The 24,904-nt window shown below is 36.7% G+C and overlaps 1 protein-coding gene across 14 annotated transcripts in view; it reads right to left on the bottom strand.

The window, feature by feature from the left end:
- Positions 1–24,904, bottom strand: part of Ndae1 (Na[+]-driven anion exchanger 1) — a 704,613-nt gene that overhangs the window by 276,627 nt on the left and 403,082 nt on the right. The window contains exon 1 of one of the 14 annotated variants that reach the window (XM_069842291.1): positions 7,898–7,997. The exons of the other annotated variants lie outside the window; for them this stretch is intronic. Coding sequence (XP_069698392.1) covers positions 7,898–7,914 — 17 coding nt within the window. The 5' untranslated portion in view covers positions 7,915–7,997. Of the gene's footprint in view, positions 1–7,897; positions 7,998–24,904 lie in introns of those variants that run through there. 14 annotated transcript variants of the gene reach the window in all.

Genomic DNA, 24,904 nt, shown 5'->3' with positions numbered 1-24,904 from the left:
CAATAAATGTGGAAGATTACGAATTTGATTGGATGTCACTGAGATGAATCGAAGAGACGTCGTGATGAGGACTCTTGGAGCTCTCAGGATGTGGGTTAGGTACTAGATTTTTTTAGCTGGTTATTTTCGACGCTGTATCAACTACTAGGTTATTTACTTACTTATTTACTGGCTTTTAAGGAACCCGGAGGTTCGTTGCCGCCCTCACATAATCCCGCGGATAGGTCCCTATCCTGAGCAAGATTAATCCAGTCTCTATCATCATACCCACCTCCCTCAAATCCATTTTAATATTATCTTCCCATCTACGTCTCGGCCTCCCCAAAGGTTTTTTTCCCTCTGCCTCCCAACTAACGCTCTATATGCATTTCTGGAATCGCCCATACGCGCTACATGCCCTGCCCATCTCAAACGTCTGGATTTAATGTTCCTAATTATGTCAGGTGAAGAATACAATGCGTGCAGTTCTGTGTTGTGTAACTTTCTCCATTCTCCAGTAACTTCATCCCTTTTAGCCCCAAATATTTTCCTAAGAACCTTATTCTCAAACACCCTTAACCTATGTCCCTCTCTCAAAGTGGGAGTCCAAGTTTCACAACCACACAGAACAACCGGTAATATAACTATTTTATAAATTCTAACTTTCAGATTTTTTGACAGCAGACTGGATGATAAAAGCTTCTCAACCGAATAATAACAGGCATTTCCCATATTTATTCTGTGTTTAATTTCCTCCCGAGTATCATTTATATTTGTTACTGTTGCTCCAAGATATTTGAACTTCTCCACCTCTTCAAAAGATAAATTTCCAATTTTTATATTTCCATTTCGTACAATATTCTCGTCACGAGACATATTCATATAGCTACTATGTCTTTTCGGGATTTACTTCCAAACCTATCTCTTTACTTGCTTCCAGTAAAATTCCCGTGTTTTTCCTAATCGTTTTTGGATTTTCTCCTAACATATTCACGTCATCCGCATAGACAAGCAGCTGATGTAACCCGTTCAATTCCAAACCCTCTCTGTTATCCTGGACTTTCCTAATGGCACACTCTAGAGCAAAGTTAAAAAGTAACGGTGATAGTGCATCTCCTTGCTTTAGCCCACAGTGAATTGGAAACGCATCTGACAGAAACTGACCTATACGAACTCTGCTATACGTTTCACTGAGACACATTTTAATTAATCGAACTAGTTTCTTGGGAATACCAAACTCAATAGGTTATTTAGCGTCGATAAAATTGGTGATAGCGAGATGGTATTTGGCAAGATGAGGCCGAGGATTCGCCATAGATTACCTGGCATTCACCTTGAAGTTGGGGAAAACCTCGGAAAAAACCCAACCAGGTAATCAGCCCAAGCGGGGATCGAACCCGCGTCCAAGTGCAACTTTAGACCGACAGACAACCGCCTTAACCGTATGAGCCACGCCGGTGGCTACTTGACTTTCTCTTCAGAAGACATACATACGGAGGATTCATAACCGGAAAGGTATGAGAGAAGAAGCTCCATAAATTAACCCATGAAAGCAATAATTGAGAGGTTGAAGATTGTGCGGTTGTCGGTGTTTCGAGTGGAGATCCCTCAAAAAATCATTTCACGAAAGATTCTCCAACATAACATTCTATCGCAGCCGTGGCGAGAACGTGACTCGAGAGACATTGTGGCTCGCAGTGATAGCTGTGCATTTAGCTTGCTTCAAACCTCCGCCAACCCCCACCCTCTCACTCACTGGAGTTAAACTCTGTTCCATTTGTATTTGTCTCTGACCTGCGAGTGGCATATGTCTCTCTCGAAACATGTACGAAAGTTCCACGTAGGATGAGAGGACGCATTTTTTTGCTGTCAATATGATGAGAATATTAAATGTATGATTTGTTCACAAGTATTACGAGGAAAACGGTTGTATAACATAAAACGGCATTATACTACATGTTACTGATGAAACAGTAAAAGGTTTAGTGTTATTGTTATCATCATCATCATCATCTCTACACGTCGACCCTTTTTCAAAAGATGCACGAATAATGCGGTTAGTTCTTCAATTTGAACTCACTGATTTACTATGTGATGTCAAATGAAAGCTAGATGTAAGGACTTGACAAATGTTGAACTTTCAAATCTTTGCCAAAAAATAAATATCCGAAGCTTCGTTCTTTCGCTTGCTTTGTTGAAGCCATGTTCGCTACAACTTACGTTTGTGAAAAATTATTTTCAACAATTAAAATAGTAATAACCAAATTTAGATCACGACTGACAGACAAATACCTTCGTGATCAACTACGACTGGCAGTAAGTGACATAATTCCTGATTTTGAAACTCTGTCGCAGAGACATTCTGAAGACAGTTAATTTTAGGTTGTGATATTGTTCATTTGTTGTTCATTTCTTTCTTCGTTACACGTACTAAACATTAGTTTGTAACCTTGTACTGTATAAAATTATATTTAAGTGCTTGACGTAAGGGAAATGAAAATCCGTTAATAATTCAGACAGTTGCTTCACTTCCCCTTCGGGTGTCCGCCTCCCTCCATAGGTGCTATGCACGTTGCAGGTTACACAGTGGCTCGGCGCATGATTACATTTTCGCCACCGCTGTTCTATCGGAACGAGAAAGAATTCCTGTCCTAGAGTGGGTATGTTGATCTGGAAATTACTACAATATAAAATTTCATAAAATCCACCCAGTTGAAGCTCCTTTATGCACATGGGCGTATGACGTAATGTAATACATTTTGAATATAAATTACATGTGGTAATGCATCTGAATACTCGTTTTACTGTAGGCCAATTTACTGCGCTTGTTCTGAATGTATCTGTGAAAGAATTGAAGCGGGGTCACAATAGGCACGACGCACAAATGTCAAATAATAATACTGTAGCCCTATTACGATACGAGGAAGTTGCATTATTCGACCTTTACAGCTTCAAGACGCGAGCAGCATTGAAGGATGTGGTTTCGACTTCCTTATTTTATCTGTACTGATTGCTATTGTTACCACCGCTAATGTTAAGTAATTCCTTCCTTAAAAAAAACTAACCATAGTCCACATTCTTCGGATTTGCTCAATTTTATGAGGACTCATAATATATTAACAAATTGTACAGGGACATCATTTTATTTTTACTTCAATTTTTATTGTACCTGAGTTTTTGAATGTACTTCACTCCCACCCCTTCAACCGTCTTCCACACAGGTCCAAGACCGCGTATACACTCATAGTAGCCACAGTACGTTCCAAAAATATGTTCGCATTTTCCAGTGACGAAAGCGCTTTCAATATTGAATCATTTTCGCACAGGTACTGTTGTCCATTTGCCTACGTCGTATCCCGGTTTCCCCAACCAGCTCTTAGTCGCCAGCTAGTGGCTGGGCTGTCTTAGCTCTTTTCTGAGAACATTAATTTCTGTTAGGAATTGGACGTCTACGTAATATTATACAACTGTTTAAAATAACTTAAATAAGAGGGCCTCGTTAAGTAATTAACTGCCACGTGATTTCCTTCCTTTCTACGACCCTACGACATAACCACTTGGACGGACAGTAGATAGCATGTCTGAGTAATTTTATCTTTTCAGATCGGGCAGAAGTGAAGATTGAATTTACAGTACGTAAGGTACTCTTTTATAGAGTAGGTACAGAATTATTTCAACATGAGTTACTAGTACGAAGAACTGTTTTTTTTTATTTTTTATTTGATTATTTAACGACGCTGTATCAACTACGAGGTTATTTAGCGTCGATGGAATTGGTGATAGCGAGATGATATCTGGCGAGATGAGGCCGAGGATTACGAAGAACTGGTAATTGGAATTAAGTACATATGCTATAGTGCGATAATATGCACATTAGAACTGAAGCCTGTATCGAAATGTGTTTAAATATCCATATTGTGATTATTTTTCAATTTAACTTCATTCTCTATATTGTACGCTAATGTGTTGTAGACAGTATAATATACACTGCATAATGAATACGTCCACGTGGACAGCTCAGTTCGTGAGTAAAAACACTAATTGTTAATACTGTACTGTATTTTGATTAAACAAAAACCTAATGAAAATGATTAAACTCAAAAGCGCAATATTTCCTAGTTTACGTAAATGGATGAACTACTTTTCTTCCCTACTATACCTAGTAAAGTGATTTGTTTGTATATTACGTCAGTATCATCGAACTCCAGTCGTGGAAGGGGATAGCAAACGGCGTTGATCCAGAGGTATAGGCAAGTTAATATTAAAAATGTTAGTAAAAATAAAATGATGTCCCTGTATATTACAACGTGGTCAAACATGAATGAAAGTATTAAGCCTTGGTTTTTCCCAACCGATGCTTGCGACGTGCGAGTTGCGGGGCCCGCCTTGGTTTCTATGGCTGCGAAGTAAGCAGACCTCGCATCTCGCAGCTATAGAAACCTCGCACGTCGCATGCGTCGGATCAGAAAAACCAAGGCATAACAAATATTAAGAGCCATTCTGAAATGAAAGCGTTAACATTAACACGAGGGCATAAATGTATGACGAGAACATAAGATGTAGGGGAGAAGTGGGTACAGTAAGACAGGGAGAACAGTGAGACATATTTTATTAGATGGTAAATTTTGATGTTGAGATGTTGGTAACAGTGGAGTTGTATGTTGCATGAGTAAAGTAACAGTATTTTCATACTCGATTTGATTCTAGTTATAAAGGCGAGTGATGAAAAAATAATTCGTAATTCTTCACTCTAGAAGTAAAATTTTGGCTTCTGTTTAATGAAGGTTATATTGGATATACAAATGAAATATGAATGTTTTGTTACCTAATACTATGGTATTTGAGGTTATGTTTGGCAAAGTTTCGTCTTTCTTGTTTTGATTTTGAAGTGATGGCGTCATTTTTAAATGAACTATGCGTAAAGGGAACAGTGAGACATGCCATTGAAGGGCACACAGAGACGTCTCACTGTTCCCATTTACCAATGTTTTGCAAAAACAAACTGTAATTATATTACATTTACCAATAACTAACATTAAAAATGAACATACTAGTAACCAATTTAGGAACTGTAGCTTAAAATAATGGAAGCATTACGTTTTAATGATTTCATAAATAAAAAATTATTCACAAAATTTAAGAAAATGTTAAAAAATAATAAAGAATTACATTAAATTCTTATAATTATAAGCTTTGTTGTCACCAAAAATTCATTTCATTCTTTCGCAAAAGTTTGAAATGTTCCAGATGTTTCAATGGTTTCGAAGTCAGACATCAAAATGATTCTAAATAAGCCTACAGAACATGGCAAGATAAAGAGACAGCAAGTTTTTGTTTTGTTTTTAAATAAATGTATATCATTTCAATGTCCGTTAATAGACACTGTGGTGTCTCACTGTACCCTCCTGAATGGGAACAGTGAGACATTTGCAGTTTTTTGACAAACACGTATTGTATATTATGTCCTTTATCTATTAACATTTTTGTTTATGTATTATACTCCATGTTTTAATGTATATTTCTATTGCACTTGATTTTAAAAATACTTGAAGTTGCACTTGCATACATATGTCTTAATATTTTGTGTCTCACTGTACCCACTACTCCCCCTACTTGTAATTAATTCACATGACATTATCGCCAATTTTTGTCCATATATTTTCCTTCATATGAACTATGTTTCAGGTTCTTGTAACAGCGTCAACGATGATCTTGAAACAAAATTATTAACGACTTCATTTTACCGCGTTCTTTTGTGTCTTCCTGCGCTATCCCACAGTGTGAATTTCGAATCAAGTCAACATGAACATCAAAGCATGGAGTTTGCAAACTTTCACATTAACGTTTGACGTTAATGTTAGTGTTGATGTTTTAGTAAATAATTGTGAACAGTTCCATTAAATAACTTGACCGCAAGCTTTTGTGTTCATGTTGCGTTGGCGTTTTATTGTGAATAACCTTTATTATTTAATTATTTACGTAACAGCGCAGCAGTGACCAAGAATGCCACTGCAACATGCACTATTGAATCATGAAGAGTTTTCTTCTACAGTATGTTCAATTAGGCTATAATTCAATGGATAACAAAAATAGTCTTCCCATTCATTTTGGACCACGTTATAATATTATTGAAAAGTATTCCAGATTTCTTGTGGCAAGTTTCCTCATAATGGTATTATCATCAAGTGATGTTACAATTGCAATAACACATGTTTCAGTAACGTTACTGTGTACGTTAACAGAAAACCACAATTCCAAGTCACACAGAGATTGTGTGCACTCGTTGTGGGTCTCTGGCGTTTTGTCAGCCCACGCGAGTTGTGTGGATATAAAGGGAAAAGTTGAGACGGTGTCGGGTGGAGTTCCCGGGTAGCTCAGTGGTAGAGCGCTGATACGTTCAACCAGAGGTCCCGGGATCGATACCCGGCCCCAGAACAATTTTTCCCTTGAAATTATTCAAATCTGCTTTACATGGAGCTTCACCTGAAAGACTAGATTTGCATAGTATTAAGGGAGTGTTCGTGGACAAGTTTGTCCACAAAATCGGTCCTTCTCTCGCTCAGTAAAATTGTAATACATTCTCAAAAAAAAAAAAAAAAAAACTATCACGATATTACCAATCTTTACCCTACAATTCAAAGGCGTAAGTAATTCTCTATTCACGAATCTAAATACTGATCTTGCCCATAGACTACAGCGTGTTCACAATATCTGCGTTCGTTTCGTTTGTAACATTAGAAAATTCGATCATGTAACACCGTCACTACAATTGTTGTCTTGGAGTCCACTTAAAGAAAGAAGATTCTTCAACTCTCTCTTATTATTATTTGAAATCATCCACACCTCTACACCCTCTTACCTAGCATCTCGTTTTGTTTACCTTTCACTACCTCGAACCCGGAATATGTACCTTCTCTCTATTCCTCTGCACAGAACATCCTTCTACTCATCATCTTTCAGCATATCTTTTCCACGCCTCTGGAATTCTCTCCCTGACCATGTCAGAGACTGTCGAACAATATCAAAATTCAAATTTAAATTAAAAAATCGCATTCTAGTTCATGGAATTAGTTTTTGAACACCTGTCAGGTTGCGCAACTTCTCCTTAACCCATGACATATAGTAAATATTGTAACTATGCTGTTGTAAAATTGACAGTTAATATGTAATGTGTTTATTATTATTATTATTATTATTATTATTATTATCAGTTATCACTATCATCGTTGCTATCTCTGTTTTCTTTCTTTTTTCTTGTATTAACTCGATGAGAGCTCTATAGTTTCTTTTGACTCAGTTGACCCTCTATAGGGCTTTAACTTAATTTGTATTATTTTCATCAGTGTTTGTATTTCTTTTTTGTATTTATATGTGCTATCTGGTAGGATGGAAGAGAAGGCCTTATGGCCTTAATCCTGTCAGATTAAATAAATAAATAAATAAATAAATAAATAATAGCCTATATGCCGCATACTTTCATAACATTTTATTCCGAATAGGCCAACAGTGATTATTATTATTATTTTTAAAGCGACTCGCAACTCTCAGATCGGCGACTAGTACTCATCACAATCTGGCAACCCTGACCAGCAACACTAACGCTATCAATATTAATAACATCACTACTATAATATGGGGAGCAATGTAATAGGCCTATTGTCTTGATTGCCGATTTAACTCCCAAACACAGAATAAGTTGAACATGTTAAACACGCTAGACAGACACGTGGTGGGAACGTGAAGCACATTGAAACTAGAACGCTTCTCAGAAAACTGACGTATTGGCTATTATAAATATTAACACACTTCGTTTCAAACTAGCTTCACTCAATGCACACATAAATTTTCTCCGAGCTGATGACACCAGCTAGTACTTCTCGTTGAATAAAGAATACAGAAATAGTTTAAACTCGCTTACAGGCTGTGGAGAACCATCTGGAGGAGAGCACCAAGCAACAGCCGGCTCACAGCACACACCAACGACCACTGGACCGGGCACCGCACACACTGTAAGGTGGGACTGATAACTTGGAGGCCGCAGCCTTCGGCTTAAGGTCACACATAAAGTGTTATTGTACTTCTACCGGATCACTGTAGTAGTTCCGTGATTCTGCCGCAATCACACCACTTCTGCGAGTGTGATCCAGGTTATAAAGTATTTATATTTGAGAATATTCAAACGCTTAAATGCTTTACAATTCACTGCGGACTAAAGCAAGGAGACGCACATCATCTTCACTTTTTAACTTTCCTCTAGAGCAGTGATGTCAAAGCAAGCGCATTTTTCTGACCTTGACGTCGTGCGCGGGCATCAAGCGCTATTTACGGAAGGAGGAATAAGCAGCCTGTTGGATTAAGAAAACAGTGGTGCACAAACTTCAGACGGAACGTGAAATTTTATATCGTTATTTTTATATGGCTTCTTTCTATTTGATATTGTCTATATTGTCTGTAAAACAGAAGTATTTACACCAATTTCTTAATATTGCACTTGTGTTTTAAACATTAATAACATGACAAAGAGTTAAGAAGGAAGATTCACATAAATTCCATATTACCTAAAACTATACTACTGTATACTAAGTGAATGAAACACATCATTCTTACGAGTAAAAAAAGTGATATCCAGAAAAAAAAAAGAGAGAGATTGAATATGACATTGTAAGTTGCAATTGATATTGATGGTATTTTTAACCTTATAAAAGTAATCAATGAACTAATCAAAACAATATTACAATAGAAAGGAAAGTTACCTAGGTACCGCATAATTATGTTTTAAGTGTAACTAATATTCCACAACAAAACTCTTATCTCATTATGCTTATAAGGTGATATTGGTGCGCAACTTCCTATCATCAGAATATTAAATTATTTTCTCGATATCTACTGAAGCTATAGAGCTGACATTTTTACAACATATGGGCACCATATCTTTTGCTTATGATGTAACAGTAGTTGCTTTGTTAATTCATTTCCATACAAACATTAATTTTCCATGTTAATACTTTCAAAATTTGTAATACACTATCTTCAGTAATACGTATTTACGATACATTACATTTACGAAAACAATGTAAGGCTGCTAAATAAATAGGCCTATATCTGAAAATTTCACTTTTCTATAAAAAAAAAGTTGAGAAAATATTCCTTTTGAATAAAAAAACAAACTTGTGAAAAATGAGCATTAAAATTAAAACTTACATTCTCATAATGCACTTAGACTTCCCAGACAAATCTAAAAATTAACATGGACACAGTTTTAATAAGTTCTCTTCCCTTTATCTATTGAATCAGTGCTGCCCATCCCTGAATATAGCTCGACCAAGCGGCATATACCACCTCTTTCGTCTGTCTCTTTCCTTTCTGTTGTAAAGCGCTCAGGCTCTCCTGAGCTCTAAAACACGTGCTTGCTCCTGTGGGCATCAGTTGACATGACTGCTCTAGATTATCACATTAAGAAAGTCCAGAAAAACAGAGAGGTTTGGAACTGAATGGGTTATATCAGCTGATTGTTTATGTAGATGACGTGAATATGTTAGGAGAAAATTTATTTTGTTTTATTTAAATGCACCACCAACAGAAGCAAGCTTCCAATTACAGGTGGCTTACATTGATACATATACAAAATACATAATAAGAAAAAACAAAACAAACAACAGAAACGAAAGAAAGAAAATACATACCGGTAAGTTAATAGATGCCAGAATATAATATTGCAGTTAATATAGTGCCAAATATCAATATAATAATACAAAATTATTTCTAAACTAGAATAGAAAAACATTATAATATACTTATTCATAATTTAAATATCTAAGGAAATACAATTTTTTTTAATATTGTATGAAATTTTTTAACTGTTAAACTGAAATCTAATTGAGAATCACAGTTTAAAGACAGAGAGTTGTAACTATTACATATAACAAACAATGGAGAGTTCTTGAAGAAAACGGTTCTAGGATTGGAATAACAAAAGGTTGCCTATGACGTAATTCTGTTCTTTTTACATCAAACTGAAGGAATTTAAGAAAATCACAGTTATTCAATATACCGTTAGCACTCTTATAGAGTAAAATTGGACTATTTATTAATCGTCTAGATTTTAAAGTTTTATAATTAAATTTAAAAAGTAATTGATTATATGAAATTTGCTTTTCATAAGACGACATGTAATGTTTTTAAAAATATAAATAACGTAAAAATCTTTTCTGTATCCTTTCTATTTGCATCTGATGGGACTGGAACTGAGGTGACCATATTACAGACGCATACTCTAGCTTACTCCTAACTAGAGTTTTATATAGAGTATTAATAGTATTTATATTTTTTAATTCTTTTGTAGACCTTTTTTATTATAAATCCTAATTTTTATATGCATCAATTACCGCGTGATTTAAGTGCATTTTAAAACATAAGTTATGTGTAAAATAAATACCCAAGTCTTTAAAAGATTCTACTCTAAGTAATTTCACACCATTAATTTCATACGAATTTTGAGCAATTAAATCTAAAAACTATTAAGGAAAACATGAGAATTATACTTGGAGCAAGTAAAGGTTAGAAAGTAAATCCCGAAAAGCAAACTATAACTACGATTATGTTTTTTGACCGGAACATAGTCCGAAAATGAAAATATAAAAATTGGAAATTTGTCCTTTGAAAAGGTGGAAAAATTCAAATAACTTGGAGAAACAGTAACAAACAGAAATTATACTCCGGAGGAAATTTAACGCAGAATGAATGTAGGGAATGCCTGTTATTATTCGATTAGTAGCTTTTGTCACCCAGTACGCTTTCAAGAAAAACTGAAAATTAGGATTTATAAAACAGTTATGTTACCGATTGTTCTGTATGGTTGTGAAACTTGGACTCTTACTTGGAGAGATGAACAGAGGTTAACGTTAGCCACAGTAGCGTGTCTTGCTCGTTTGCCACGCGATAACGCGAATCGTCTTTTATCAAACTTGAATTGGAATGGCAAGGAATATTCAGACAGTCCTCTTCGTATCTTTAGAACTGCGCAAACCATGAAATGACGATAATAATTGAGTTGATAGGGAATGATGAACAGCCATGTAACTGATTGTGGGAACAGCAACGAAATGGTTCGTAGGGGAACATCACACGATACGCTCTACATGATCCGGAGGTCAGTACAGCTGTGCATTTCTCTGTTCTTTTATATTGCATTAAACTGCGTAATTTGCCTACTATACCAGCCATAGTGTGTAAAATAGGATCAAGTGCAGCCTTATATTATTCAGCCCGGGATAAAAGTGAAAATGGTTACTATAAAAAAAGAGTATGTTTAGTATTTATTTATTTATTTAACCTGGTAGAGATAAGGCCGTCAGGCCTTCTCTGCCCCTCTACCAGGAGATTCCAACTATAATATGAAGAATAAAATTACAATCAGTATTAACTTTACAATTACAATAAAAATCAAAGTACGGAAAGATTACCTGACTAATTAAAGCTAGATAATTTATCACAGAAAAACAAAGAATATTTTATATTTACTGAATTACAAATTAAACCTAGAATAACAAAATTGTACAGTGATTAAATTACTGGATATTTAAATATTTTGTGATAGATTAAGGAAGCTATTTACAAGAAATCAGTTACTGACCAAGTGCCTAGTAAGTTTGCGTTTGAATTCAGTTTTATTTCGACAGTCCCTGATGCTAGCAGGTAGCGAATTCCAGAGTCTTGGCAGGGCTATTGTGAAAGAGGATGAGTATGAGGAGGTGCGATGGGATGGTATTGTTAGTATTGTTTCATGACGAGAGCGTGTGTTCAGATTATGGTGAGAAGAAAGGTAAGTGAAGCGAGACGACAGGTACGAAGGAATAGAAGAGTTCAAGATTTCGAAGAGAAAGAGAAGTAGATGTAAATTTCTTTTCTTATCTAGTTTAAGCCAACCTATTGCTTCCAGGGATGGGGTAATGTGATCATATTTACAAACATTGCTTACAAAATGTACACACAAGTTATGAGCACGTTGAAGTTTCGCTTTTTGTCGCTGGAGAGGTCAGTCACTAAAATGTCAGCATAGTCACAATAGGGAAATACAAGCGTCTGCACAAGGGACTTTTTTAAGTAAGAGGGGAGATGAACATTTATCCTTTTTAGCACATGGATAATAGAATATACTTTTCTGCAGGTTTCTGTGATTTGCAAGTCCCAGTTGAGATTATTATCCATGTGAATGCCAAGATTTTTTACTGAAGAAATGAAAGGGATATGCACTGTACTTACTTTAACGTTATGTTATTTGGTAAGTTAAATAATTACTGTAGTTGCTCCATGTTTGGTGATAAAAAGTTTAGCAACTTCTATAGTGTCACTTTTTAAAGAAATTGCCTATAGTAATCTTACCAGAGGTTTTGATTTATCTAGAGAAAATTAAAACTCGAGTGAGATTTAATTGACTATTACACGATTAGAAGAAAGTATATAAAGATTAGAAGAAATAAAGTATTCTAATACAATAAAATATTAATTGACTCACTATTAAACTGTCTTGAAAATGTATTATTGTACCATCTCATGATTACAAATATTCCGCTAGATGGCAGTAGTGTGTTATGATGAGCTGTTCTCTTGTTAACAATTGTGCCAACTATACAATCTTCATTGAACTCTGTGGACGATTACCAGTCAAGAAGGCTTTGTTGATTCAGTTTCATTTTTATTAAAACAGTTGCATTCCACGTCAATTATCAGTATATGAAGAGTCCACTGCAAGAATGATGGATGTCATTTGGAATACATTTTTCAGGAGAAGCAATTGAAAGTTTGAAATGCTTAGCGCTCAAAGCTTAACTGTGATTTTGCGATCATTACTGGACAATGACTATCAGTGTCAATGCCATATAACTCTCTATGTACATTCAATATGTCTTAAGCTATGCATTGACAGTCTTGGTTCATTTTCGACAAGAAAGTGACATCCATCATTCTTGCAGTGGATTCTTCACATATTAAACAATCTCTGATACGTGACTATCCATAATCTGATACAGCAGAAGCTGTAACATGACCTAAATAATACAAACAAGATAAATGATAAAAAGTTTTAATTAAGGATGATGAAATAACATCAATCATTTTGAAAGCTACAATTATTGAAAGTACAATGTTGGTAAACAAAGAAAAAAATACCAGGGAAATCATAAAAACAAACAAATGCTAGGGAGCTATAAAAATTGTAGGATAAGCAGCAAATATGGGAAAAGAGATAGGCTCTACAATACTCATACATGGAGAAGGCATATTATTATAAAAATCGCTCCTGGACCTGAAAGAAGACGTAGAGGCAAAAAATCTCTTACTATCAACTTTCTAAGTACTCAAGGAATATTTTTGCACAAAAAACCGAAAATTGATTTTTCGATCATTTTTTGCAAAAACTCAGTCCAAGTGTCTCTTAAAAAGACATGGTGCCTTGCTTTTCGGGGGCTGGACATGGATGAATGTACGCTCATAGTGCAACCTATCTATGATACAAACTTATTTGTTCCAGCCCCTACAAATAACATTCGTGAATCCGATGCTGACAGATGTACCTTCATACCCCATTCCTGACAGACACAAATCCCTTTCCAAGATAAGTATTTGATAAACCACGGGGCTCGGAGTCCCAATACCTTAAAACTTTTATCATCATCAGAACCTCGCACTATTTACAAGAATTCACCCCATCATATTTTCACCACTACGGATGATAGATGAAATGAAATGCATCTGGAGATGTTGGTGGGCTGAAAGAGAAACGAGAGTACCTCGACAAATCTTTACAACGTCTACTTTCTTCAACAGTGATCTCAGTAGAGGCTTACAGACAGAACTCTTTCTTTGCGTTACAAAGATCGGGATTCGAATCTTTCTATGTAAAACGCATGCATGTAAACACGGCGCACACGAAGATTCCCGAGCTCTTCTGAGATGGGACTGAAAAAGATTAGTATAAAAATATAGCCTATATCGGAAGATCCATTTTGTCTTCGTAATAAAAAATAAAGAAAGTTAATCATAATTAGGCTACTTACTTACAAATGCTTTTAAGGAACCCGCGGGTTCATTGCCGCCCTCACATAAGCCCGCCATCGGTCCCTATCCTACGCAAGATTAATCCAGTCTCTACCATCATATCCCACCTTCCTCAAATCCATTTTAATATTATCCTCCCATTTACGTCTCGGCCTCTCCAAAGGTCTTTTTCCCTCCGGCCTCCCAATTAACACTCTATATGCATTTCTGGATTCGCCCATACGTGCTACATGCCCTGCTCATCTCAAACATCTGGATTTAATGTTCGTAATTATGTCAAGTGAAGAATACAATCCGTGCAGTTCTGCGTTGTTTAACTCTCCATTCTCTTGTAACTTCATCTCTAATCACAATAAAGAAACAAATATAAAAAAAAACACTGGAGGACCAATTAATACTTTTTCCACTAGCCAACTGCTTCTACCACTGCTCTGATCCGGCGAGGCATGGAATCGACGAGACTGCGGAATAAGAGTTCTCGATCCGTGGCGATGCTATAGGCTAGTTCACAATAAACCGGGAACGGAAACAACGAGAACGGAAATAATGTTAAAGTAAATGTATTTAAATGCGAGATGCTATCATTTAAAACTATTTATTTTTAACAATACCGGTATTTCCGTTCTCGTTCTAGTTTTCGTTCCCGATTTATTGTGAACCAGCCTTAAGTGACTACCGCTTTGGAGAACTGGGCATGCGCAGTGTGTTGTAAGCAAAACATACAATAAGGAAGCTCCAAACTTTATTTCCGTATCTGTACACTCTTAAACAAAAAAAATAATCGGGCTCCAGATTCTATGTCCGATTCGGAAGACTTCGGGTGCATTCGTAAGAGCATGGTACACACGCGGACGATTTTCTTCTGTCGTAAATGTTTCCAATACGCCACTGCCACCACTATATGATGATTATATAACATGCTTCTTAAAGAGAAGAGTCACCGTTTCTCTCGCATAGCGTAGTCGTTAGCATTGTGGTCTTGTATTCTAAAGGTTTCGAGTTCGAATCTCAGTCTATACTTTGTTTTTTCATTCTCATTTTTTACTTCTTGTATACTGATAATAACCAGTATTGTGAAATATTTAACAGAAAGTTAAATATTTACAAAGGGCACGTTAGATACATAATAGCAATCCTTTCCCTTGTATCTTATACTTAAAGAGACTAACCGAAATCTTCTCGGATAGAAATAAACAAAAATAAACCTTAAGTAAAAGAAATCCTTCTCGGATAGGAATAAACAAACATAATCCTTTTCTTTGTATTAAATAAAATAAAGCAATACATCTCGGAGACAAATAAACAAAAATAAAAATAGACAAAAAATTCAATACCGGGTATATAATCCCTCCGCATCTATAACCACCTGCATCCGACGGGGTATGGATGCGATCAGGCGTCTCAGGTACTGTCGACGTGAAGATACACGATCCCAAACGTCCTCGATAATGTTCCAGAGTGTATCTTTTGTGGTCGGTCGACGTGACATTGTATTTATCATCGCGTTCACAGTTTTATTCACCTCCGACCACACATTTTCTAGGACATTCAGATCTGGTGAACAGGCAGGCCATTCTATCAGTCTGGAACATGGAACAGATACACGGCCACTGCGAAAGCGAGTTGCCACATGCGTAGGATCGTATCGGGATCCCCGTGAACGGTAGACTATTTGCCGCCCGTAACTGTCAGAGGAAAAAGTAACTTCGTCTGAAAATATTACCTTATTCCAATCGAAGTTAACATTTTCCTCTGCAAATGCAAGGCGGAATAATCTGTGGTCATCAGTAATGCACCCTTTCGTTGCTGCCACTCTTGGATAACGTCCTACGTCCCGAAGACGCCTTATGACAGTGCGAGAAGATCCAGGGAAACAGGCATTTACTTTAATTGAAGAAGCAGATTGATGCGGGTTCGCTTCTATTTCTGCAACTAAAGCAGCGTCCTGTGCAGGAGTTGAAATACGTCTTCTACCTGAGCCTGGTTGACGATGTTCAATTCCTTCTCTGGATAATCTCACCCATCTTCTAGCTGTGGAATCGTGCACTCCTAGTCGCCTATCTGCCTCAGTAGCGGAAAATCCGGCATCCCTCACAAGAGAAAGAAGAGCTTGCCTACACGTGTCTAGCCTATGTCTTCTGTCGGCCATGTTACCCCTGATAATGACAAGATTGACAAGAGAGAATAGTTGTTTCACATTTAATATGCGCAGTTACATGTGCGCAGAACTATGTTTTCAGAAGTTCCAGATGTCTCTGAATAAATTGCACATCAATATAGAAATAAACATCTGACATCCTTACGGGGTACACGACCTTGAATCGCCTACACAAGAAGCAAGGCTGTTACCACGGAGTTATTACAAAGCAGATATGTAACGGCACTATTTACGAGTGTAGCCTATATCTGGAACGCATTGGTCTTGTCTTTAACATTATTCATCTCATTTTTGCAATACTATTAACACTATGATGATGATGACGATGATTACTATTATTATTGTTATTATTCTGGTTACTGCTGCTACTGCTGTTGCTACTGCTACTGCTACTACTTTTAGTAACTGAACAATACTCCTTATCTATTTTAATTCAAGGATAATTAGGAAGAAATCTCCGATATTACTGAATGTTTTTGTTTAATTTTTCAACTAATCCAAACTCCTATGTACGTTAATAAATATATCATTTGTTTCTAGCTAGAGAAAAAATAAAACGAAACAAATATATATACTTATACGAAAGCGGATAAGAACCCGGGTTTTCTGCGTGTGAAGTCAGAGTTTTACCACGGAGCTATGACACACACACAGTTCAAAACGTTGTTTGCTGATATAAGAGTACGTTCTTGGATCTCGCTGGTTTCTCCTTACTACTCTGATTTTAGTCTTGTGTATCAGGCGCACAGCCGAACGGAACTTAGACAAATTTACGTTTCAGGAGTCCGGTCATTTTTTTTGTCTAAGAGTGTACATAGTGATACTACAGTATAATATATACAGTCACGAAGCTTGAGTTGTTGAGGGTGCTAGGAATAAAAGACTGTGCCAGTACTATTTCGCATTGTCTGTGATGCGGCGATAGTAGCGATCCTAGTGGTTAGCAAGTATCTATGGATGCATATTTACTACGTATTGAGCTTCGTGACTGTATATACTAGACTGTAGTGATACCATCCCATAACGAAAAATAATGTAAGATGCTACTAGAATCAGCGACAAGAAGGTAAGATTAAGCTTGTTCTTAAAGACACGCACGGTTAAGCTTTAACCAAAGTCTAAGAGAGCCTGGGCAAAAGAGTGGCGCCAATTACTGGGGACTGAGATGAATGGAGATGACACCTACAACACTAACTCGGCCGGGCGTTGAGCAACATGGGGAAGTAGAGTAGAGAAAATCCCGTTCTCCCACTGCGAGCGAAGTCTGTAATAGTCCAGTGAAGGTTGTCCAGCTTTCTAAGCTAACAATGGCTGCTACAATTATCATAGTAATTGTTTACTTAACTACTCTCTTAAGCTATCCAGCCTATTCAAGGCCGTTAGAATAATAAGGCAAAATCTGGCAATGGTAGAAAATGGCCTTGCTCATCTCGAACGTCTGGATTTTATGTTCCTAATTACGTCAGGTGAAGAATACAATCCCTGCAGTTGCGCGTTGTGTAACTTTCTCCATTCTCCTGTAACTTCATCCCTCTTAGCCCCAAATATTTTCCTAAGGACCTTATTCTCAAACACCCTTAATCTCTGTTCCTTTCTCAAAGTGAGAATCAATTCAAATACTATCCCGGAAGAAGTTATCACTACATTTCTTTTATTGTGCACTAAAATAGGCCCTAATTGAAGAGTGTGGAGTGTGATGCCACAATGCGTTCAGTCCATTGTTAAAATGATTGGACTAGTTAGTTCTTTTAACCACCCGTCTACGGACTGAACGAGCTTTCAAGTGACATGCACAATAACGGAAGGTTTTAGACAAGGATTGGCATTGGTTTGGAAGAAAACAAGCTCAAGGGTATATGTACGTGAACGACCACAATTATTATGAAAAAATGGAGATTCTAAATTTCTAAAATTTTATAAGGAAATGAACTCACAATTGGACAAAAATTACAATGTACCATAACAAGACTTATTAGAATTTAAATATCTGATAAAAGTATAAAAAAGGCCAATAATAATATTTTAAAAAATTCATTTTTTACTTTAAATTAAATTTTCCAAAATTTGAAAATTTTCACATATATTATTTCATAATTCCACAACAATTAGAGATAGAATTCTGAAATTTCGTACACTAATTTAACATGAATTGATTCAAAATGTAAACTATAATAATTCCCATTTCTTTGAAACTAGAAGAATTAGGTCACAAACCATTACGTAAATTTTAAAATATTTTATGTAGGACAAATAAAAAATTAATTGTATTAAAATAAAAAAACTCGACATGTCTGAGAGTAGTCTACTTTTGAAAAAGAAATGTTTATTACATCCAGGAAAAATATTAAAGAAGTCAGAGAGACCATAACAACGTTACGGTAACCAAATGATGTAACTGCAGAATTTTTTTGTTTTTGTGTTTTAATACTCTGATAAAACTGGTTTGAAAAATATTATTAGTAACCTTTTTTATACTTTTATCAGATAGTTAAGTTCTAATAAGTCTTGTTGTGGTACCTTGTAATTTTTGTCCAATTGTGAGTTCATTTTCTTATAGAATTTTAGAAATTTAGAGCCTGCATTTTCTGATATTATTTGTGGTCGTTCACGTACATATACCCTTAAAATATAATGACAGAAGTCTAATCACATAAATCAGGGGTCGTCAGCACAGAACACGCTGGGGCTAGACTCTCTTACCCGCTGAAAACGCAGTGCATTAGGGTGCACTGCGTAGCTGCTAGCGGGTATGCTCTCTATCTCTCCCTGTTGCACGACAGTGCACACGGGACAGCACCGCGTACCCATTGCACATTTCAGCGAGTGCTGACGACCACTGACATAAATGTATAAATCATAAAAATGGCCAAATGGACTGAGTGGGTTTTGGAATCACACGCTTCAATTTTGTATCCTAGAAATCTGCGTAATCACAAAGCCGAGTAGGTCTGTTGGTAGAGGAACTGGGTTGAACTGGAACGTTCCAGTTCAATCCCTTGTAGTGGCGTTGCCAAAACTTCCAGAGCGCTTCGGGATCGACTCAGCCTTCTATCAAACTGAATATCTGTTTTTTTCTTGGAGTTAAAGGTGGTCGGTGCCCTTTCGCCACGGCACACTTCCATTCTCCATAAATTTTCGGTGCTACTCCCGGATTGTTGGCCGTGATGGCGGCTCTCTTCCATATTTCGAATTCGATTATGTGCAATGTTCAAAACATACAGAGGTGAGCCTGTCTGGAGAGAAATAAAAAATAGGTTCCAGCCGCCAAATTATTCTTCAAGGAACGACCACTCATATAAATTGAGGGAAAGAAGACAGAGGACGGACACTGGAAAGTTTTCTTTTCTCAATCGTACTATCAGGGACTGGAATGCTTTACCTTCAGACTTACTAAAGGCTTTACCAATAACCAAAAATGTATTTAAAAATAGGCTTAAGAACTTTACTAATTGACGGTAGTATATTATACACACTATTTAAAGGGTGTAATTAATATCTTGTTATTTGAAGTGTTCTATCAGTGAGAAAGTGTGTTGTGTCAGTGAAGTGTGTAGTGTCAGTGAAGTCTATTGTGTAAGTGAAGTGTGTTTGTGTCAGTGAAGTGGCTGTGCAAAGTATTTGAACAGTGAAATGGTTTTGAAGTGTTAGTGAAATCAGGATATAATCAGTGCAGTGAGTGAGTTGACAGCGAAATAAGTGTAGTGCCAAAAGGTACTTGTGCAGGTATAAACCTGTCACACTCGTGGTCTTAGTTCGAACTTAGGGTTAAGATACAAATTAGATTTACTTTAAGTGTTATTTTAAGTGATCATGCTTCATTTAATTTAGGATTATTATTATTATTATTATTATTATTATTATTATTATTATTAATTATTGTTTTTATTAGTTGTGTTTATTATTAATTGTCATTATTGAGTGTAATTAGTAAAGCGCGGACCTCGTTGCCTTTTCATTGCCTGCTGCCGCGATACAAGTTGTCTGCACAAGGGCTATACCGAGAGTCTGACGTCACGTCCACATCACTCGCGATGGGTACGGCGTCTCGACGCATTCTCAATACGTACAGCAGTCGATCGGGCACGTGTAGACCGTGCAGAGTTGTAAACAAGAGTGCCAGTAATGTCAGACGTAAAGAAACAGAACTTGTTAAAATATGTGGAGCAATTTGGCCGTGAGTATTTCACTATACAAGGAGTAAATATATTTTGCAAATTATGTCATATACAGTTTAAAGGCCACAGAAAAACTTTCATCCATAAACACTGTAAGTCTAAACAACATAAAAAAAAGTATAACGCTGTTTGGCAGACATGATACACCATCGAGTTCAAATTCATACAAGCCTACTCAGAGTTTTGTAACGACCTCTGCAATATGATGATATGTTGCAATATTCCGTTACACAAGTTACAAAATGCTACTTTAAAATCATTTCTGCAGAAATATACTGGGCGAAACGTTCCATGCGAGTCAACTCTACGCAAAAGATATTTATCCCCGTGCTATGATCATGTCATCAACAGCATTAGGAAATCTGTCGCAATTAATAAAATATGGGTTTCGATAGACGAAACGGTAATTGTGGCAATGTTATTGTTGGAATATTATCTCCGGACAAACCTTCACAAAAATACTTGTTAACAACCGAGGTGCTTACTGCAGTAAACAGTTCCACAAGTGATACTCTCTTTGAGACTGCTATGAATCTTTTGTGGCCTGATGGAATACAAAGAGAAAATGTCCTTTTTGTGACCGATGCTGCAGCATACATGTTAAAAGCAGCACGCCAAACCCGGACTAGATATCCAAACCCGCTACATTTAACTTGCTTGGCCTATGGTCTGCGTAGGGTAGCTGAAGAAATTAGGTCGTTATTCCCTGATATTGGCAGTTTAATCTCCAACGGGAAGAAAATCTTTTTGAAGTCCCCGTTTCGAAAACAGCAATTCAAAGATATCATACCAGGAATTTCTTTACCACCACAGCCCATTTAAAATCGGTGGAGAACTTCGTTGAAGGCGGCGTTGTACTACTGTGAACACTACAAGGAAGTCCGTGGTGTAATACAAACATTTCATGATGAAGCGAGTATGTCAATAAAGGTTGCAAAGTCGTTTTCGGAACGATTCTATGAAGATCTGTTGTACGTAAAAGATGTTTACAAAGATGTTCCCACAACAATAAAACAACTAGAATCAACCCTCGAAATGTTCAGTGGCCTCCAACTCGTAGAACATTTGTATCAAAGTCTGTGTGAAGCAAAACCACATCCGAGTTTGGAACTGGTTAAGTTGAAATTAGGGATCGTGTTGAAAAAGAACTGTGGATTTTCAGCAATATGTGAAATAAGAGATATTTTGTCGGTTAATGGCGAGCCCTCGGATTATACGTGTGACAGCTCATATTTTCGTTTCGCACCATTCACGTCATGCGTGTGGAACGCACATTTTTTTCAGTTCAAAATGTTTCTAAGTGATAGGCGAAGAGGTTTACCTTTCGAAACTTTACGGAAATGTATTGTTCTTTATTGTAATGGAACTGTGGACGCATCAATAGGTGAATCATAAATGAAAACTGTTGTGCAGTATTGCATTCTATTAATAATATGTTATTTAAGTTCTAAGGATGTGTTACAATGCATTTATTTACAACAACGCTGTCATGTAAAGAAGGTGCAACTTTGTCCTTCACCGCACTGAACCTGTACAACGGAGGAACGTCCGTATCTTCCCCTCCCATCACACATCAAGCTAGGCATACACCACACTATACAAGCGCAGGTAACTTATGAACGCGGGCAACGAAGACCGTGCTTTAGTAATTAGTTACCACTGCCACCCGGTATATACCCATTTGCAGTGTGAATAAATACATACATATTGGATCCGGACGTGAAGTTACACCTGTGTATCTGATCGTGTCTCGATAAACCAGGATACAGATTGTGCCATCTAGTGAGGTTTCCATATCTCCTTCACTGTCAGATTTCAGATTTCACCTAAATTCACACATGTATTCAAAAAACGCATTTCAACAATCCAACAAAATTCCCATAAAAACTTTAACAATTTCTGATTAACACGTAGAAAACCGCATCCACATATCGTTTCTCAATAATTTGTTATTTAAATCTGAAGTTGTGAAGGTTTCATGTGGACACCTGTATAATGATCTCCGTATGTATGAAAATACTAACCCTTGCGAAGTCGTCGCAGTTTAGGCCTAATACCGATTACACAATACTGATATCTAAGTGTTGCATTAACGTTTGTACAGCTTTTGAACTAGGGGCGCGTGCGTATTTATTTCTGCCAATCCTGTGCTGTTGCCATAGAAGATTTCTCCACCCCTTTGTTGACATCAGGAACAAGGTTGGCTGGGACATAGAAATAGCAAAGACTGAACCTGTCACAGCGCTCTTCTTCTAGTCACGTGTTCGCTGTAGACTCCCTTCCATGTGCGAAGACTCAAGGTCGTCGTCCAGTAGCATGGACGCCAAGTTTCATGCCGCGCGCAAGTTTTTCGATTGCAAAAATGAGTTCTAAGAAAGAAGAAAAATAATTAAATGTTAACCACGCTCGGATACGTGAGTGAGAATAGATGAAAAACGGAAACACGAAGGTTTCTGGTCAAGTTAGTGATCAACATAGACTTAGCAGATGAACTCAACAAGAATCAACCAGCACTTCGCCTTCCTGCCGGAAGAAACCCAAATCCGACTAGATGCTGTCAACACTTGGCTCGTAACATGACAGCACGCACTGTCACGTTGCATTTTTCTGTGCGTGAACTTTTTTTTTTTATTTTTTTTATTGGGTTATTTTACGACGCTGTATCAACATCTAGGTTATTTAGCGTCTGAATGAAATGAAGGTGATAATGCCGGTGAAAGGAATCCGGGGTCCAGCACCGAAAGTTACCCAGCATTTGCTCGTATTGGGTTGAGGGAAAACACCGGAAAAAAATCTCAACCAGTAACTTGCCCCGACCGGGATTCGAACCCGGGCCACCTGGTTTCGCGGCCAGACGCGCTGACCGTTACTCCACAGGTGTGGACTGCGTGAACTTGAACCTTAAACGAACACTACATCAGTTCTACAGCCCTGTAGTCACAAAACATTAGTTATTGTGACTTTTTTTGTTCCCAAAACGCAGAAATCATCAACGAGGTCATCAATTACAGACCATGGGCAACGCCCACGCGGCTACGAGGGAGTTTCATTTTCTTTTTTCATTTCATTTATTATATTCCATAGATCTTACATTAGCAATGAAGCCTTAAGATGTGGAACAAGTCAAAATTTTACAAGATTACAATTACAATTTTCAACATTTTACTTTTTTTTTTGGCGAGATGTAGTGAGATGAAGTGAGGCCGAGGATTCGCCATAGACCACCCGGCATCAGTCCCACGGCTGGGGAAAACCTCGGAAGAAACGAATCGATCAGACCAAACGGGGGATCCAACCCAAGCCCGAGAGCAGCTCCGGATCAGCAGGCCAGCGAGTCTGCCAACTGAGCTACATTGATGGCTCTACTAAAAATATACAGTACATAGCCAATCAGATTATTAAATTTACAAACCCAAACGATTATTTATCAGTTGAGCTTAAAATATATTAGGCCTACATAGCAAATAAGTTAATTCAATTTAAGGCATTCAATCAGTTGAGATATACAGAAATTGATAATACATATCATGCAAATTACTTCAAATTACAAGCATAAACAATTCATCAACTGGGCTATACAGACTACTCTTCAATTTACAGCATATACAATTAATCAGTTACGCTATACGGACTACAATTCATTTTAAAAGCATATACAATTCATCAGCCAAACTATACAAACATATACAATACATAGTAAACAATTTAATTCAATTTACATGCATATTTTCGTTAAGCTATACAAAATTCATATCAAGTAGATTAATTCAATTTACTCGTATAAGTTTAAAAAATTCATCAGTTGAGCTATACAGACTACTATTCAATTTACAGCATATACAATTCATCATCAGAGTCTACCTAAGGATTTCCCGGCTCGTTAGGTAGGCCTACTTTCCCCATAGAACATCCCACTATTCATCCTCTTTTACTGTCTCAGTCCCCCGTGAATGGAATTCTCTACCTCAGAAGATTAGGGGCTGCCAGACAATAACCATTTTCAAGAAAAAGGCTAAACGACTTCTTACGGCGCAGTCAAATTGAAGTTATACTTGTGATCGAGTTTAATAATTTAATTTAATTTAGTTATGACTATTATTATTATTATTATTATTATTATTACATAATTATTTTATTGCTGTTATGAATATAAAAAGAATTGTCATTGTATTATATTAATTACCGTATGTATTATATTGTATTGTATTAATTATGTTATATTCATAGCAATGTAGTAATTTTCTATCATACTGGTTGAGTGGAAGAGAAGGCCGAATGGCCTTAACTCTGCCAGTTAAAATAAATTATTATTATTATAATAATAATAATTATTATTATTATTATTATTCTACGTTCAATTTCTATACTTCAGTAACTAATTCCAACTGTGAAAGCCTACACTGCAAGATTAATTGTTTCTTTGTTCTTAACTTCTACAATAAATCGTCTAATCTTTACTAATCAAGTTATGTTTTAGTGCTTTGATTTCATTGTACAGATCCAGAAACAAAATTTGGGTCATCTGAAACACTGAGCA

Source organism: Periplaneta americana, chromosome 12 (assembly GCF_040183065.1).
Source record: "Periplaneta americana isolate PAMFEO1 chromosome 12, P.americana_PAMFEO1_priV1, whole genome shotgun sequence".
NCBI lineage: Eukaryota > Metazoa > Arthropoda > Insecta > Blattodea > Blattidae > Periplaneta > Periplaneta americana.
The sequence above is the reverse complement of the archived record's forward strand: the minus strand, read 5'-3'. Positions and strand labels throughout refer to the sequence as shown.